This window comes from Rhinopithecus bieti, unplaced genomic scaffold, assembly GCF_001698545.2.
Source record: "Rhinopithecus bieti isolate Rb0 unplaced genomic scaffold, ASM169854v2 scaffold_13704, whole genome shotgun sequence".
Taxonomy (NCBI): Eukaryota; Metazoa; Chordata; class Mammalia; order Primates; family Cercopithecidae; genus Rhinopithecus; species Rhinopithecus bieti.
This window is the reverse complement of record NW_016808231.1, coordinates 4181066-4196286: the sequence shown is the minus strand read 5'-3', so window position 1 is coordinate 4196286 and position 15221 is coordinate 4181066. Positions and strand designations below refer to the sequence as shown.

Genomic DNA, 15221 nt, shown 5'->3' with positions numbered 1-15221 from the left:
TCCAGAGGCGGGAGTGCCGGTGTGTTCTAGAACAGGGCTCACAGCCTCAGAACCCTCCTCTCGTTGCAGTCCCCTAAAAAAAGCCGCCCTTCACCTGAGAGTGGGGCCTGGGCCATGTCTACTGGGAGCCATGCATCAGGGCTGGTGGCTGGGTATTGGGCAGCCCTGAGGCCATGCTGGCCCCGTCCCAGGCTCCGCACCAGCAGTGTTGCCCAAGCTCCAGGGACGCCAGACCCATCCAGGGACAGTGCCTGGTGGCATTGTGCAGGCCAGTCTGGGTATTGGGGCTCTGTGGGAGGCTCCTCTCTCTGCCTTGCAGTAGCCACCCGGGGGCCACTCTGAGCACAGGCTTGCTCTCATCCAGGGCTGCTCCCCACCCCTGCACCCTGGGCTGACCGAGTTCCACTAACCCAGCCAAAGGACCTTGGCAGGACAGCGGCTGTTACATCCCAGGAAACTAACCAGGGCAAGGGCAGGAGACCCAGAGGGCAGTAGCCGCGGTGCTGTGGTGCATTCTGACACGGGGCTACAGCTCTGCTGCCGGTGTCGGGGGATGTGGGGTCATCTGTCCTGAGAGGGACACAGTGTATTTGGCACAGCCGGGGAGTCCTCCGTCCCTCGGTGTGCTCGCATCTGAGTGAATCTGCTGTTCTGGCCACGGGTGGCGGGAGTGGGGGTGCCGGATGGCCCAGAGCCTTGGGGGGCTCCAGATGGGTAGGAGCGGGTGGTGCGGGACCAAGCATCCGAGTGTGACCCTCCTCCCCTCCCTCTGCTCCCACCTGCAGGATGGCCCACCTCCATGGAGATGGCCCGCGGCCTCGGCAGCACCAGCCCCACCTGGCCTCCACTTGGTGGCCCCAGCCCCGATCCTAGCACTGCTGAGCTGACCCCACTCTGAGAGCCTGGCCGAGCTGGCAGCATGGAGCCCTCAGCTCCCCAGACTTTGCCGAGGGGCTGCCCTGGACCCCGGTGTTAGCCGGCCTCTCCTGTCTGCATGCCCCCTGTGGCCACCAGGCTCCGAGGGGCCATGGTGACCCTTGATCAAAGAGCACAGTGGACTGTTCCCTCCAAGTCTCCCTTTTCTACAGTTGATATATTTGTAACTGGTACAAGATGAAGGACAGCAGCTTTCCATCCCTCGTTCAGAGCCCTGGTTCCCCAGGGTCCCGCGCACTGAGCGGCTGGCGCTGCCCACGTGTGGCCTGTGCTGGCTTTGCCTGCTCCTGCAACACTGCGGTCACTGCCCCAAGAACTCAGCAGACCTGCAGAAGAGAATTTACCGGTGGTTGAAGCACTGTCTTCACAGATGTTCAGGGGCAATGAGGGGCTCCAGGCACGGTCAGTGAAGGAAACAGTGCCTATCTGCCCACCCTGCGTCTCACTGCGGTGACCTGGCTGTCGCTGCTTTTTGTCTTCTGCCGTGTTTGCGTGGTCTCAGTGCCCTCTCTGGTGCATCTCCGCTGGGGCCCTCAGTGCTCGGGGCCTGGGGTGCACGGGTGCCGCCCTGGGCAGCTAGTATCTCAGCCTGGTGCTGGGCCTGACCGAGGGGCGGAGACACAGTGGCTTCCAGCATCCAGTGACCTTGTCACCAAGCTCCACACCTTCTCATGGTGCTGGCTTTAGTGACATCACCAGGTCCCTCCAGGTGCAGGGGTTTCTGTTCGACAGGCTACTGCCAGGGAGGACCTGGCGGCCTCCTTGTTCCTCTTTGCCATTGGAATGTCCCTTTGCAGTTTATTTTTTTCTTTTTTTCTTTTTTTTTTGAGAGAGTTTCACTCTTGCTGTGAGGCTGGAGTGCAGTGGCGCTATCTTAGGTCACCGCAACCTCTGCCTCCCGGGTTCTAGTGATTGTCCTGCCTCAGGCTCCTGAGTAGCTGGGATTACAGGCATGTACCACCACGCCCGGCTGCTTTTTTTGTATTTTTAGTAGAGAAGGGATTTCTCCATGTTGGTCAGGCTGGTCTCAAACTCCTGACCTCAGGTCATCCACCCGCCTTGGCCTCCCAAAGTGCTGGGATTACAGGCGTGAGCCCCTGCACCCGGCCCCCTTGCAGATCTCTTTGATTGGTTCTATAGCAGGCTTCTGTGGCAGGACTGGCTTGGGGAGGAGGGAGCCAGCAGCACACTGGGGAGTGGGGTCCCAGTCGGGAGGCTTGGCCTCTGGGCGACCTCATCCGGTTTTTTTTTTTTTTTTTTTTTTTTTTTTTAAGGTAAACCTCCTGGGCAGCAGATGTGCAAAGGGAGAGTGCCTAGGCCTGGTGACCCAGGGCTGGAGCTGTCCCAGTAGAGCCCTGGGCCAGGAAGGTGTGTGCTGCTCCCTGGCCCCGGAGGGCTGCCCTGCAGCCGGGCCTGCGAATAGGACAGCCGAGGGGCAGCTCAGTGCCCTCCCCTGAGGCTCACGGTGGCTCTGAGCACAAGCTCTGCCTAGTGGGCACTTGGGGGAGACCCAGCAATGGATAGCACGGTCCCCACACCCAGCTCCCTGGACACCCAGGCCAGCCACCCCTCCTGCTCGTGCACACGCACGCACATGCTCTCACCCGTACATGCTCACACATGCACGCCCACTTGCACATGCTCACATGCACACGTTCACACATGCACACGTTCACACATGAACACACGCTCACACATGCTCTCACCATACACGCACATACTCAATGCACATGTTCCCATGCATGTGTATACTGGGACCGAGCATCTCCCACGCACCTCTCCCCGCCCCACGCACCTCTCCCCGCCCCACGCACCTCTCCCCGCCCCACGCACCTCTCCCCGCCCCACGCACCTCTCCCCGCCCAACGCGCGCACACACCCTGCACCAACCCCCCGACCAAAGCCCCAGCCTCTGACCATCGGTCCTGGTGCCAGAGCTCTGCGCGAAGTTTGGGCCGCAGAGTGGCCCGCTGGGACTTCCATGTGCTGCCGTCTGATGGGCTCAGATGGGCTCACCGTTGGTTCGTTTTTACTGTATATTTATAGTAATAAAATCCTGCAGCAATATCCTGTCTGCTCCTTCCTCTGGGTGCAGCCCTCGGGAGTGTGGCTGTTTCCTGACCCGGAGTTTTGCCACTGAGTGGTTGGTGGTGGCTCCCACACCCTGGCAGCTCCATGGCCTCTGCCCGGCTTCCCTCTGGGGTCAGGGCAGTGAGCAAGGTGAGGGCTAATGAGAACGGGCAGCTCCCAGCCATCCCTGTCAGGGCTGGTTGTCTGGTTGGAGGGAAGCCACACCCTCGAGGTTGGGCTGTCTCCTGAACAGGTGGTGCGGGAGCCCAGGGCCTCCAGGTGTGAGAGTTGTCGCTCCCGTCCCCATCTCTAGCCCCAACTATTTCAAGGCGTTTGCTAAGTACTTGCTGTGTGTCAGTGGAGGCGGAACAGTCGAAGAGCTGACGGCCTGGCCCCGGCCCCAGGCCCCTGCCTTGCAGGCAGTGAGATGCCCAGTAGCTAATCAGAATCCTGCCAGGTTTGGTTACTATGAGGAAGAAAGCGTGGTGGTGAGATGAAACCGAACAAGGCAGGGTGGGCCTCTCTGAGGAGACTTAAACAGCCCTGAGGGCTGAGGAGCTGGCCCTGGAAGAATGTTCCAGGTGGCAGGAGTGAGCCTGCTGTGTCCCCAGGGGAGAGAGCCCTTGGCTGGAGTGAAGGGTGCTGGATACTGAAAAGCTTGCAGGGGCTGCTGGAGTGTTTTTATAAGGGGGAGTCAGAGTTTTAAGAACAGGTTTTCGAGCAGAGGAGGAGAAATAGAGCCCTGTGGTTGGCGTGTGGAGCCTGGATGGCGGGAGCAGGTCTAGCTACCCATGGTTGTGGGCTTGCAGGCTGGAGTCCAGCCCCAGGCCTCTGCACGGCTCCTGCTCCCTGGCCCAGGGAGTGGCCAGTGCCCCAGGGCACCCACCACACCACCGCCTACCACTCGGCCCCAACTCCTTTGGCTCAGGTCAAGCTGCCACCATGGTCCTTCTTCGACTGAAGACTGTGAGACTGGAGGGGAAGCCCATGTTCTGGCCCATCCGTCCCTGCCCCGAGAAGGCTGCCACCCATGGACCCTGCAGCTGCTCTGACATGCCTGGGTCTGGCCCCATCCCAGTGTGGGTAGAGGGGTGCCCAGGGTGTCAGACGGGTGCTTGCATGGGCCAGATGGGCTCCCCATCTACCTCCCAACAGACACAGCACTTTTTCTCATGTCTGGTCTTGGGGAGGGGCTGAAGCAAGGGGAGCCTCCCCTGCTGTGCCCCTGCGTCCCACAGGCCCTGGGCACTGGCGGGGCTTGGCTGCCTAGGGGTGGGGGCCCTCTTTGGGTGGGAGGACCCTTCCCCTTGCTGCCCTCTCCCCTTCTGACATGGTCGCTCACCCTGGAATCGGGCCTTCCCCTGCTGCCTGCAGCTGTCCCATGTGGCCCCTGACCCACTGGTGGCCATAGGAGGAGACAGAGGTACCCTCTCTGGGTTCTTATCTCCACATCTGACACCACCATGGACCTAACAGGTGAGTTTCCAGTGCCCACCCTCTGCCTACCTCTCTCTCCTCCTGCTTGGCTCCACTCAAGGCAGCCTTCTCTGTGCAAGTGAGCTTGGCCTCACTGCACAGCTCTCCTGAGACTGCGCCCCAGCCCTGGGCACCCATGCTGTGAGTGCAGGCGGGTGGTTCATGTACTTAGCAAATCCATTCCCCCAGTGGGGAGGAAAGTGGCCTTGGGCCCTGCTGCTGGTGAGGTGAGCCTTGCCATCATGGAGTTCAGCGGACCTCGCTCTCTCTCGGGCTGTTTCTGATGTTTCTGAGCCTGACACATCTCCAGTACAAACACAAGGTAAGTACCTCAGGCTCTTGTGGAATTGGGATCCTGTCTCTGTCACCAGCTGCTGGGTGTACTTAGGCAAGTTCTGTCCCTCTCTGAGCTCCAAGTTCCTCGTCGTAAATTGGGGAAACCTCTCTTCCCCCAACAGTATCTGGCACAGGGTGCCTGGCATGGAGGATGCTGGAAAGCTCCAGCCCCGGAATTTAAGTCACTTTATGCTCAGCAAGCTGGGTCTACAGAGCCCCAGCGCTCCTAGTCCGCCCTGACCCAGCGTGGACTCGGGGACTGGGGCACTCAAGCCCGGATCGAGCCGGCCAGCAGGGTGGCTAGGTCGGGACTGCTGTCGTGCGTGGCAGGCGAAGGCTGTCGCCCTCCGGGCTCGGGTCCTGTGGCGCTGGCGGAGCAAGGCTCCGGGGCATTTCTGGCTCGTGTGGTCGTGCCAAGGGCGCCATTGCTGATACACGGGGCCATGCGGGCCGGGTCCGTCTCCTGGGGAGAAACGGGTGAGCGCAAGGGGGATCGGCGCCATCGAGGGTGGAGAAACCGCAGGGATTTTCGGCTGTCTGCTTTGGGGCGCCAAGGAAGATGTTCGTCCCCCACAGTGGGAACCTTGAGCCACCACGGCACCGACCAGTCGACTAGGCGCTCCCGTCGGAGGCGGGGCCACCGCCCGGGGTGTGCGATTATTGGGTGACGGCTGACGCTCACCGCCCTTTGCGCACCGCTCGCTGCACCTCTCGACGACGCGCCGCGACACTGCGAGGGGCTCGGTCCCGGGGCGCGCCGGCGATTGGCGGGGTAACGGGACCCGGGGGTGCGGCCGCCCGCGGATTGGCGAGGCGCGGCGGGGGCGGGCTCGCGCATGCTCTTAAGTGGCAGCGACGGGGACGGGGTCAGTGCCAAGATGTCGACGGCGGCCGTTCCAGAGCTGAAGCAGATCAGCCGGGTGGAGGCGATGCGCTTGGGGCCGGGCTGGAGCCACTCATGCCACGCCATGCTGTACGCCGCCAACCCTGGGCAGCTCTTCGGCCGCATCCCCATGCGCTTCTCGGTGCTGGTGAGGACGGGAGCGGGCGCGGGCGGGCCGGGGCGGGGGCGTCTGACGATCTCCCGGCATTGACCCGCGCTCCCTTGCAGATGCAGATGCGTTTCGATGGGCTGCTGGGCTTCCCCGGGGGCTTCGTGGACCGGCGCTTCTGGTCGTTGGAGGACGGCCTGAACCGGGTGCTGGGCCTGGGCCTGGGCTGCCTACGCCTCACCGAGGCCGACTACCTGAGCTCGCACCTGACCGAGGGCCCACACCGCGTCGTGGCGCACCTGTACGCACGGCAGCTGACGCTGGAGCAGCTGCACGCCGTGGAGATCAGCGCGGTGCACTCGCGCGACCACGGCCTGGAGGTGGGGCCGCCGCCCGGGCCCCGCCCCCCGCCCCGGGGTTTGGCTCTGGCCCCGTGGAAGGCACCGATGGGTAACACGTCTCCTGAGGGTCCCCTGGGGCTGGGTTCGTGTCGCTGTCTCCAGCATGGGTGGGGAGAGGGTCCTGGGGCCTTGGGGGGACGCCGGGAAAGGAGGGGGGCGGGGGTGGGGCCGGGTGGGGCTCCCTCAGGGCTGTGTTACATCCGCCTTGCTGCCTGCCATTGCCAATCCTGGGAGTGGGGAGTGGGATCGGTGGGGAGGAAGGGATGGGGGAGGAGTGGGGCTTGCTTAGGGAGTTGGAAAACTTGAAACTTGACCACAGCGGGGGGTCGTAAAACTTGGGAACCTCATGGGGGGCGTGAAGGCTCTTGGGATTTGTGTTTTGTGGTCTGGAAGGGTTGGACTCCAGGTGTTCAGGCTTCGTTGGGTGGACGGGAAGCATGGGGTGTGGACCCCGGGTGGTGGCCTAGGTACCAGGGGGAAGTGCATGGGGTCAGCCTCCACACTTGCTTGGGGAGGAGGGGGCTGCATTGCTCCAAGGGAGCTGGTTGGCTTCTGCCAGGTCCTGCCTGGGTCTCCCATTAAGTCGTTGGCAAGGATGGCTGCTCGTACCCTGGCCTCACAGCTTCCAGGCCCCTCCTGCGGGGGATGCTATTGCGTGGCAGGCCTGGCCCCAACCCCTACCTCCTGTCTGCGCAGGTGCTGGGCCTCGTGCGGGTCCCGCTGTACACCCAGAAGGACCGAGTCGGAGGCTTCCCCAACTTCCTGAGCAACGCGTTTGTGAGCACGGCTAAGTGCCAGCTCCTCTTTGCCCTCAAGGTGCTCAACATGATGCCTGAGGAGAAGCTGGCTGAGGCCCTGGCTGCGGCCACCGAGAAGCAGAAGAAGGCCCTGGAGAAGTTGCTCCCAGCCTCGTCCTGAGGGCTGCCTGGGCTGCTGGCACCCTCCCCTGGGCCGGAAGACTGGGAATTCCTGCCAAGTGTGGCTTCTGGAGTGTGTGTGTGTACCCCACTTCTGACTGCCTAGGGCAAAGGGGCATCCTGTCATCTCCACTGTCCCAAGCAGTCACTAGGTGGTGGCCCGGCCAGCTGGGACCCAGCCCATCCTCTCAGGCAGAGCAGGGTGGTCTGGGCACACTGGGCCTGCCTCTCCAGCCTCAGGATGCTCTTGTTCATCCCAGGCTGAGACCCTCCTGTGTGTGTGTCTCATCCCGGCTGGTGGAGGCCCACAGGGACTGCGCACAGCTCCAGGGCCACTCGGAAGACGGGATATGTGGGTGGAGGATGCATTCCTGCCTCCTTCCTGAGCCAGCTCAGAGCCTGGGGGAGAGCCAACTTGGGGTAGGAAGTTAATACTGTTAATTTGGGTTATTGTTGGATTTACTTTGCTAGATTTTCTCTTTCACCACGTGTGAACTGTGGGTGAGGTTTCAAAGTAGCTTCACCCCACGTGGCTTGGTTCCCAGGGACAGTCAGGGCCTCGGGGGCCCAGCTATGTACAACGAAGCTGTCGAAGGAGAAGACAATAAAGTCACTCCTCAGCTGCTCTCTGCGTCTCTCAGCTGCTCTGTGTGTTTCGGTTCTGGATGCAGCCAGCTCAGGCCTCCTGCCCTGGGGGAGGGAGGAGCTGCCCCAGCCGGAGGCATGTTTGTCCCCAGTGTTGACGGGGGCAATCCCAGCATAAGCGCTGTGCCCATCAGCCAGGTTGGGGTATCTGGGCCGAGACCTTCCTGGCAGGCTCCCCTTCCTGATCCTGATGGCCCTGGCTGCACCTGAGCTGACCTGCTTTGCAAACCTGCCCTACACCACCATCTGCAAGCAGCTGCAGGGGATGGTGTAGAAGTGCAGGCTTACTGTGCAGAAGGACAGCAGCAGAGCCATCCCTTGCGGTCTCCTACAGCCTTCACATTTGGAAGGACTCCAGTGGCATCGTCAGAAAATGTTCACGGCCCATACCTGCCCTGGTGAGGGAGGTGGTGTTCCCAGCGCCATCTCAGAGCTCGATGTGAGGGCAACGTGTCAGGGGAGGCCCTATTCTACGGCGGGCTGGGGATGTTCTTGGCTCTCGAAGCCTTGAGTCACGTGGGCTCCAGGAGCAAAGGCACTCCCGAGCAGCAGGGGACAGGGCAGTCATGGTTGCTGCACTGGTCAGTGCCACATGTCATGTGACCAGAACTGAGCCCTTCACTAGCTGTTCTTCAATTTTATTTTCCAACAAATGGCATTTTCCAGGCGCACCAGTCCTCACCCCTAAGGTTACACCTCAGTTAGCACCTGTGTGTGTGTATGGATATACTTTCCCCCAGGGCCCTGCCTGGTCTGGGCCAGGGCAGCCCATGAACTCTGGGCCTCACCACCAGGCTCTGGGTGAGACCCTCGTCCCGCCTCAGTGCTGGCCCGAGCTGCTCGACCAGGGCCGCAGCCCGTCTTGCCTCTGTCTGCCGGCTGCTCCCGGGGCCTGATCCTCTGGCCCCCACTGGGCCTGGGCTGCACGTGGCAGCTGCCTGCTTACTGTCCTCTTCACTCCCTGGCACACAGCTTCAGGGTGGACCAATCACCCAACGTCAGATTCTGAAAGAAAAAGCCCCGGTAAGAAGGGAGGGGGACAGGTGGGTGCATACGCACACCTGCAGCTGCCCAGACAGGCCCTGCTGCTCCCGCCACGGGGAATCCAGGCTGGCAGACACTCACCGGCCCGCGGGCTAGGGCTCCCGCCACTTCTTCCCGTTCAGCACCTGCAGCTTCTCCAGGCTCTGGGTCACTGAGCACAGTGCTTGCCCTGAGGAACGATGACCGTGAGCCTCTCCCTCCCAGGCTCGGTAGAACTGGGTAGTGCTGCCCAGGGGTCTGAGCTGCAGGATATGACCTGCCTCTCAGCCGTCATGGCCCCAGCCCCGAGGTCAGCCTTGGGGTAGAGGGACTCAAACTCGCTTTCCCTGGAAAGGGGTCCCTCTGCCTCCCTTGGAAACAAGGAGCTCTAAGTCTTCAGCGAAGTCTGGTCCCCGGAGACTCACCCATCTCATGGACACGGTCCTCCAGGGCTCTCGAGAGCTCGGGGAGGCTCATGGCCTGCAGGGACACTTGCCATCCCTTGGAGTCTGTGGTGCAGGGATGGAGTTAGCTGTGGGTCTGTGTCCCCACAGGCCCTGCTTTATTCTGAGCCCATGCAACCAGGAGAAGCTGCTTGGATCAGAGCCTCCCTACCCGCCTGGCAGTGTCGAAGCAGCCTCCTAGGGCTGAGGCTGGGGAGCCCTGTTGTGCCCTTCCTCCCACGGGCTAAGCGAACACTACGAGGCCCGGGTCAGCCCAAGAGAAGACAAGGCTGGGCCGGTGGGGACCTGGGTCTGGGCCCTGGCTGGAGGCTGCAGAAGTCACTGGCGGTCTCAGCACGGGCAGCCATAGCACAGTGCCTCCCACCCCTGGGGGACAGGTGGTTTTCCCGTCACAGGTGAGGAAGTGGGCTTGGGTGCCCAGGGCCCCCTCTCCTTTGGCTCTGGGATCACGTGCACACAGGGACCTGGGAGAGTGGCTGCCGGCCGGAGAACCAGGCCAAACCCACTGGGTCAAACCCAGCTTCAGGGCTCCCCGCTTTCTCCTCTGCCCAGTGCGGAGTCAGGCCACTGCTCTTACCAGCTGTGGGGAGGCCTGGGCCCAGGGTGGCTGCACCAGGGGGATGGTCCCGCCTCACTCGAGCTGACAGCTCAGCTTGACAGGCTCTACCAGACACAGGAACAAGTGCTGGTGAGGGCAGAGGCCTGGCCACCGCAGAGCCCCCACCTCAGAGCTTCAAGGGGAGGGAGGGCTCTGCCCTGTCCCTGCAGCTGGCCTTCGTGAGCTGGCCCAGTGCCCCATGAAGCTGTGCTAAAGAGCAGGAGGGAGAGCGGTGCAGATTCCCGACCCCGACTGCTGCCTGGGTCTGCCTGCAGGAAGGAAGGGCCTGGATGAAATGGGGGTGGGGTGGCTCCAGGCGCTGAAATCCACCTCTCAGTTACAAAATCAGGAGGCAAGGATGTCTGGGGGCCCAGGGGCCAGGCGGCTGACCACTGGAGGCCCAGCCCAGGCCAGCTCAGAGCCACTCACCGCAACTGGTCCAGGACAAGGGCAGCGTCCTGGGCCAGGGCCCACGTCTCCTGCAGCTGGGCCTGGAGGTCCTCGCGGGCACGGTCCTGCTCCAGCAGGCAGCTCTCCACCACGGCACGTAGCTCCTGCTCCTGGCACACCTGGCCCCGCACGGCCTCTACCTCCTCGCAGCGCTGCAGGGGGCGGGAGGCTGGGAGGTAGCCGGGCAAGCCAAACCCCTGGCCACGGCCCTGTCCTCTGTGTGCGGCCCTCTCCCCCTTGCATCCACCTGACCCCTCCACACAGCGCCCACCTTTTCTGTCAGAGATGGGGCCAACTCAGGGGTGTCGCCCTGCCCCCCTATCTCCCACCCACAGCCACTCACCTTGTGTAGCTGGATGGCGAGCTCCTGCATCTCAGCCTCCAGCCGGTCGGCGTAGGCCAGCTCCAGGGCGTCCCCGGGCGGGCGGGCACTGCTGTGCCAGCGGGCAATGGCGGACGTCATTTTCCTCTTGGGCCCAAACAGCCTGCAGGGGGAACATGACCAGGACGTGCCTCAGCCTCCCAGGAGCGCTTACATGAGCAGGAGTTTGCCCCAACCCCGGGCTCAGGGCCAGAGCGGCCCTTCTGGACGCACGTGATGCCGATTTCCTTCAGGTCGCTCTCAGTGAGGGTCAGAAAGATGCGGAGGTCCACGTCCTGCTCCTCAAACACCTGCAGGTACTTCAGACACCCGATCTGCTCCAGCAGTGTGGCCAGGTCCTGGCAGGCACAGGGGATGGGTTGGGGGAGGTAGTGGCCGACGACAAAGCAGAGCCATTTTCCTCCGCTTGGAGCCCCACCGCTTCCCCAGGCTTAGCAGCAAGACCGGGCCTGTGTGTGGCCCCCAAGCTGTCCCCGCCTACTCTGGTGCCTCAGGCAGGGCAGGACGTAGCAGGCAGGTGAGTCCTCAGACTATGGTCGGCCACCTGGGGACACTGTATGTTCATCACGAGAAACTGGCCTCCTCCTGCCTCACATGCTTAGCTCTGTGAAGGGGCGATGGAGCTGCTGATCTGGACAATGCTTTGTACACAGAGTGCGCTGCTCTCTAATTCTAGAGTCTCAGTGTCCGATGTTCTGATTTCCACTTGTCTAAGCGCAGCTCTTCTCCGAGTTCACCTGTCTGGAGTTCACCGAGCTCCCTGGATGTAAGAGCCGTGTTTCTGATCCACCTGAGATGGTCAGGCTGTTTCTTACCCGTCGTTTCTGCTTTTCTCTTCTTCTGGAATGCCACTGTGTGGACGCTGTCAGCGTGCTTGAGGGGGTCACAGGTTTGTTCATTTTTTTTCACTCTTTCTTTCTGTTCCTCAAGCGAGATGACCTCAGGTGACCTGCGTTCACAAGTTTTCTGATTCTTCTGCCTGCTCAATTCTGCTGTGAGCCCGTCTAGTGATATTTTCATTTTAGTTTACTTTTCAACTCCAGAAATCCTACTTTTGAGAGTTTATTGCTTTTAATGGAGAAACGGATGTTTCTCTGCCATTTTCCTCAAGCTGTTTTCTGAAAGAAACATACTTAGGACACTACCCTGACCAGACTCCACTCAGTGTATGTTGAAGGGACCGAGGTGTGCGCCTGCTCACTGAGCCGGGGGCTGCAGGGAGAAGCCGGCATATCAAGGCTCTACTGAATAGCACAGCCTGTGCTTTAACAAATAACCAGCCAGGCCGGGCGTGGCGGCTCACGCATGTAATCCCAGCACTTTGGGAGGCCAAGGCAGGCAGATCACAAGGTCAGGAGACTGAGACCAGCCTGGCCAACACAGTGAAATCCCATCTCTACTAAAAATACAAAAAATTAGCCGGACATGGTGACACGTGCCTGTAATCCCAGCTACTTGGGAGGCTGAGGCAGGAGAATCACTCAAACCCGGGAGGCAGAGGTTGCAGTGAGCCGAGATTGCGCCACTGCACTCCAGCCCAATGACAGTGCGAGACTCCATCTCAAAGAAAAGAAAACAAATAACCCACCAGAGCTTCCTTCCCTCTGCCTCTCGTCTCCGTATCTCTTCTGCCTGCACAGGGTAGGAGAACTCAGCAGGCACAGGTGAGACAGCTGAGCTGTGAGTCACACCTGTCATCCCTAAGGTAATGCATGGTCAGAGGGACCACAGCAAGGATGAGGATGGTGGCAGCTGTAACCATCACCAAGCACACACCGTGTGTGGTCCCTGTCTCTGCTTCAACCGCATCCTGTCATACTCCTGCAGGCAGCTCTGAGCTCAGGTGCGTTTTCCTTCTCCCCAGGCTCAGGGAAGCCAACGCCAGTATGGAAAGCAGGGAGACAGGCTCTTCGAACAAAGCAGAAGCCCTGCAGCTGGGCCGCCTGCAGAGCCTAACAGGCCATGGGGACGCCACTGCCATTCTGCTCTCCAAGCAGCGCCTGGCACGTTATATACACAACACATGCCTCATAAGTCACAAAAAGTGCCGTCTCTGAGTGTAACCTCCAGTTTCACAAGCGGTCTTACCTGGGGTCCTGAGTAGGCGGCCCTCTGAGTCTGGGGGCTGGACTCAAGGGGAAAATCTTCCCTGTCAGTCCCAGTGCGGGGAGGCCACTGGCTGTCAGGATTCTTGGTCTTCATGTAACTTTTAGCTTGTTTGCGAGCTGAGCTTTTACAGGCGTGGTCCGAGTCCTGCGGTGAGAGCCATGTATCTGAAGGAGCACACGGACTGACTGGAGAGCCTTGGTGAAAGCCCCCACCCGCCACACAGGGGCTTCCAGTGCGTTCGCTGTCGTCTGAGAATCCAGGCCCTGGTCACGGCACGTCCCAGTGCAGCACACACGTGTAGCACGTGCTTGTTACAGATGTGCTCATTTTTTTTTTTTTTGAGACGGAGTCTCGCTCTGTCGCCCAGGCTGGAGTGCAGTGGCCGGATCTCGGCTCACTGCAAGCTCCACCTCCCGGGTTCACGCCATTCTCCTGCCTCAGCCTCCCAAGTAGCTGGGACTACAGGCGCCTGCTACCTCGCCCGGCTAGTTTTTTGTATTTTTTAGTAGAGACGGGGTTTCACCGTGTTAGCCAGGATGGTCTCGATCTCCTGACCTCGTGATCCGCCCGTCTCGGCCTCCCAAAGTGCTGGGATTACAGGCTTGAGTCACTGCGCCCAGCCAGACGTGCTCATCTTAAAGTAACTGGGGGATGTTAGGCATCCCCACCAGGGCCCGGCTATGGGAGAACGAGAAAGAAAGAATCCGCACCTCATTGCTCTCCACAGAAGCTTCGCTGCTCAGCCCCTGGGCTCTGGCCAGGCCCTCGCTGCTGCTGCTGCTCTGGACAGGCTCCAGGTTGGCACAGAAAGCATGTTCCTCTGAGGGCGGGAAGACAGGGCGTCCGCCTGCAGGCTTCACCGAGGTGCTGTGCATGGGCGTGCCCCGGGCTGAGCCACCCCCGCCAGGGCACTCCTTGGGGCCTGCAGTGGTGGCTTCCTTATGTTTCAAGCTTCCTGCCTGTCCTAAACCCTCCCCTCTATACAGACGGGCAGGGCTTTTTTGTTCACTGATAAATCTCAAGCACCCAGGGCAGTGCTTGGCGTACGGTGGGCACTATGTAAGCAGCTGCTGCATGGAGGTGCAGTTATAACACGACATTCCTATTGGAGCCTGTCCGGAAAGCCTCAGGGGGCTCCCAAGCAAGGAGCTAAGCCTGTTGGTGTGCAGTGGCTCCCCCACGCTGCACGGGGACGCTGGAACAGAAGCTTCTCCCATTCCTCACAAGAACCAGGGCTGCCCACGCCTCCCCCGTGCCTGTCCTCTGCTGGATGGCTGGGCTGTGCCCCAGCACCAAGCCCGGGGGATAAGTGGGGATGGGCACACAGGTGCTCCAGGACCTGCCTGAGCCGCGGGCTGGACAGGGATGGGGGTGCACATACCCCGGCTGCTGCTGCTGCTGCTGCTCTCCACGTCCCGCTCGTTGATGGGGGAGGTGACGTCCCGGCAGCAGAGGCCCTCTTCTTCCAGGGGGTTCTCACCACTGCTGCTGAAGGTGACATATCCCCGGGGAGGAGCCTGCTCTGTGTACAGAATAGAGCCCATAAGCCCAGGGAACTCCAAAGCAAAGCCGATCCTGATTCCAGATGCCCCCACGTCCTCAGAGGCCAAGGCCCCAGATAGAGGCAGGCGACTTCCCGCTCATGACCTCATCTACTTGCCCCCGTGACCTGGCATGGCTCTATGTGTGGTGTGTGGGTGGAAAAGTCGCTCTGAGGGTCAGTCAGTGGCCCAGACCAGTGCGTGGTGGGGCCAGGGCTGGCAGCCAGGTCAAGCCTGGGCCCTCTCCATTGTACCGAGCAACCTCCTTTTCAAGGGGAAAACGTAGGAAATGGTAAGCTGTATTTACAGATGCCTGACCAGAGAAAACTATACCACTAGTGTTCCTTTTAGCAGGAGGTATCTAATGACCTCACACAGACACCCGTCAACCAGGTGTCTTTATGTCCCTATGACCTTTAACCATAGGCTCTTAGCGGGCTCCTCAGGTCAGTCAACCCCGGCGAAAAAGAGATCTGGCTGAGCACCAAGGAAAAAGGCCTTGGGCTAAAAATTAACAGCAGTAGTATGAAATTACCTAACTCTACCTGCCTCTAAAACCAAGCAGAAAACGGGGCATGAGGCCGGGCACGGTGGCTCCAGCCTGTAATCCCAGCACATCACGAGGTCAGGAGATCGAGACCATCCTGGCTAACACGGTGAAACCCCGTCTCTACTAAAAAATACAAAAAACTAGCCAGGGCCGGGCGCGGTGGCTCAAGCCTGTAATCCCAGCACTTTGGGAGGCCGAGACGGGTGGATCACGAGGTCAGGAGATCGAGACCATCCTGGTTAACACGGTGAAACCCCGTCTCTACTAAAAAAAAATACAAAAAACTAGCCGGGCGAGGTGGCAGGTGCCTGTAGTCCCAGCTACACGGGAG

At 60.9% G+C, this 15221-nt stretch overlaps 3 protein-coding genes across 21 annotated transcripts in view; 2 read left to right on the top strand and 1 right to left on the bottom strand.

Moving 5' to 3' along the window:
* Positions 1–3001, top strand: part of MGRN1 (mahogunin ring finger 1) — a 69542-nt gene extending 66541 nt beyond the window's left edge. For all 6 annotated transcript variants that reach the window (XM_017886252.1, XM_017886254.1, XM_017886250.1 and 3 more), the window contains one exon: positions 786–3001. In XM_017886252.1, coding sequence (XP_017741741.1) covers positions 786–898 — 113 coding nt within the window. In that variant the 3' untranslated portion in view covers positions 899–3001. The remainder of the gene's footprint in view (positions 1–785) is intronic.
* Positions 3002–5528: 2527 nt separating this feature from the next.
* On the top strand, positions 5529–7768 carry NUDT16L1 (nudix hydrolase 16 like 1). Of its 2 annotated transcripts, none has more exons than XM_017886263.1 (3): positions 5529–5849; positions 5930–6260; positions 6908–7768. In XM_017886263.1, exons 1-3 carry the CDS (start codon positions 5655–5657, stop codon positions 7000–7002), a joined length of 621 nt encoding a protein of 206 aa, XP_017741752.1. In that variant the 5' UTR covers positions 5529–5654; the 3' UTR covers positions 7003–7768. The 2 variants fall into 2 exon arrangements, with proteins under 2 accessions (XP_017741752.1, XP_017741751.1); XM_017886262.1 differs by having other exon boundaries at positions 5578–5849; positions 5930–6190.
* Positions 7769–8395: 627 nt separating this feature from the next.
* ANKS3 (ankyrin repeat and sterile alpha motif domain containing 3) overlaps positions 8396–15221 on the bottom strand; it is a 42331-nt gene continuing 35505 nt past the window's right edge. For 10 of the 13 annotated variants that reach the window (XM_017886232.1, XM_017886236.1, XM_017886223.1 and 7 more), the window contains 10 exons: positions 14181–14321; positions 13510–13619; positions 12779–12943; positions 10904–11028; positions 10652–10793; positions 10288–10460; positions 9838–9923; positions 9222–9305; positions 8899–8986; positions 8396–8778 (listed from right to left, as the gene is read on the bottom strand). In XM_017886232.1, the coding sequence (XP_017741721.1) occupies positions 8910–8986; positions 9222–9305; positions 9838–9923; positions 10288–10460; positions 10652–10793; positions 10904–11028; positions 12779–12943; positions 13510–13619; positions 14181–14321 (1103 nt within the window). In that variant the 3' untranslated portion in view covers positions 8396–8778; positions 8899–8909. Of the gene's footprint in view, positions 8779–8898; positions 8987–9221; positions 9306–9837; positions 10128–10287; positions 10461–10651; positions 10794–10903; positions 11029–12778; positions 12944–13509; positions 13620–14180; positions 14322–15221 lie in introns of those variants that run through there. The other 3 variants (XR_001888028.1, XM_017886226.1, XM_017886224.1) reach the window with 3 other exon arrangements.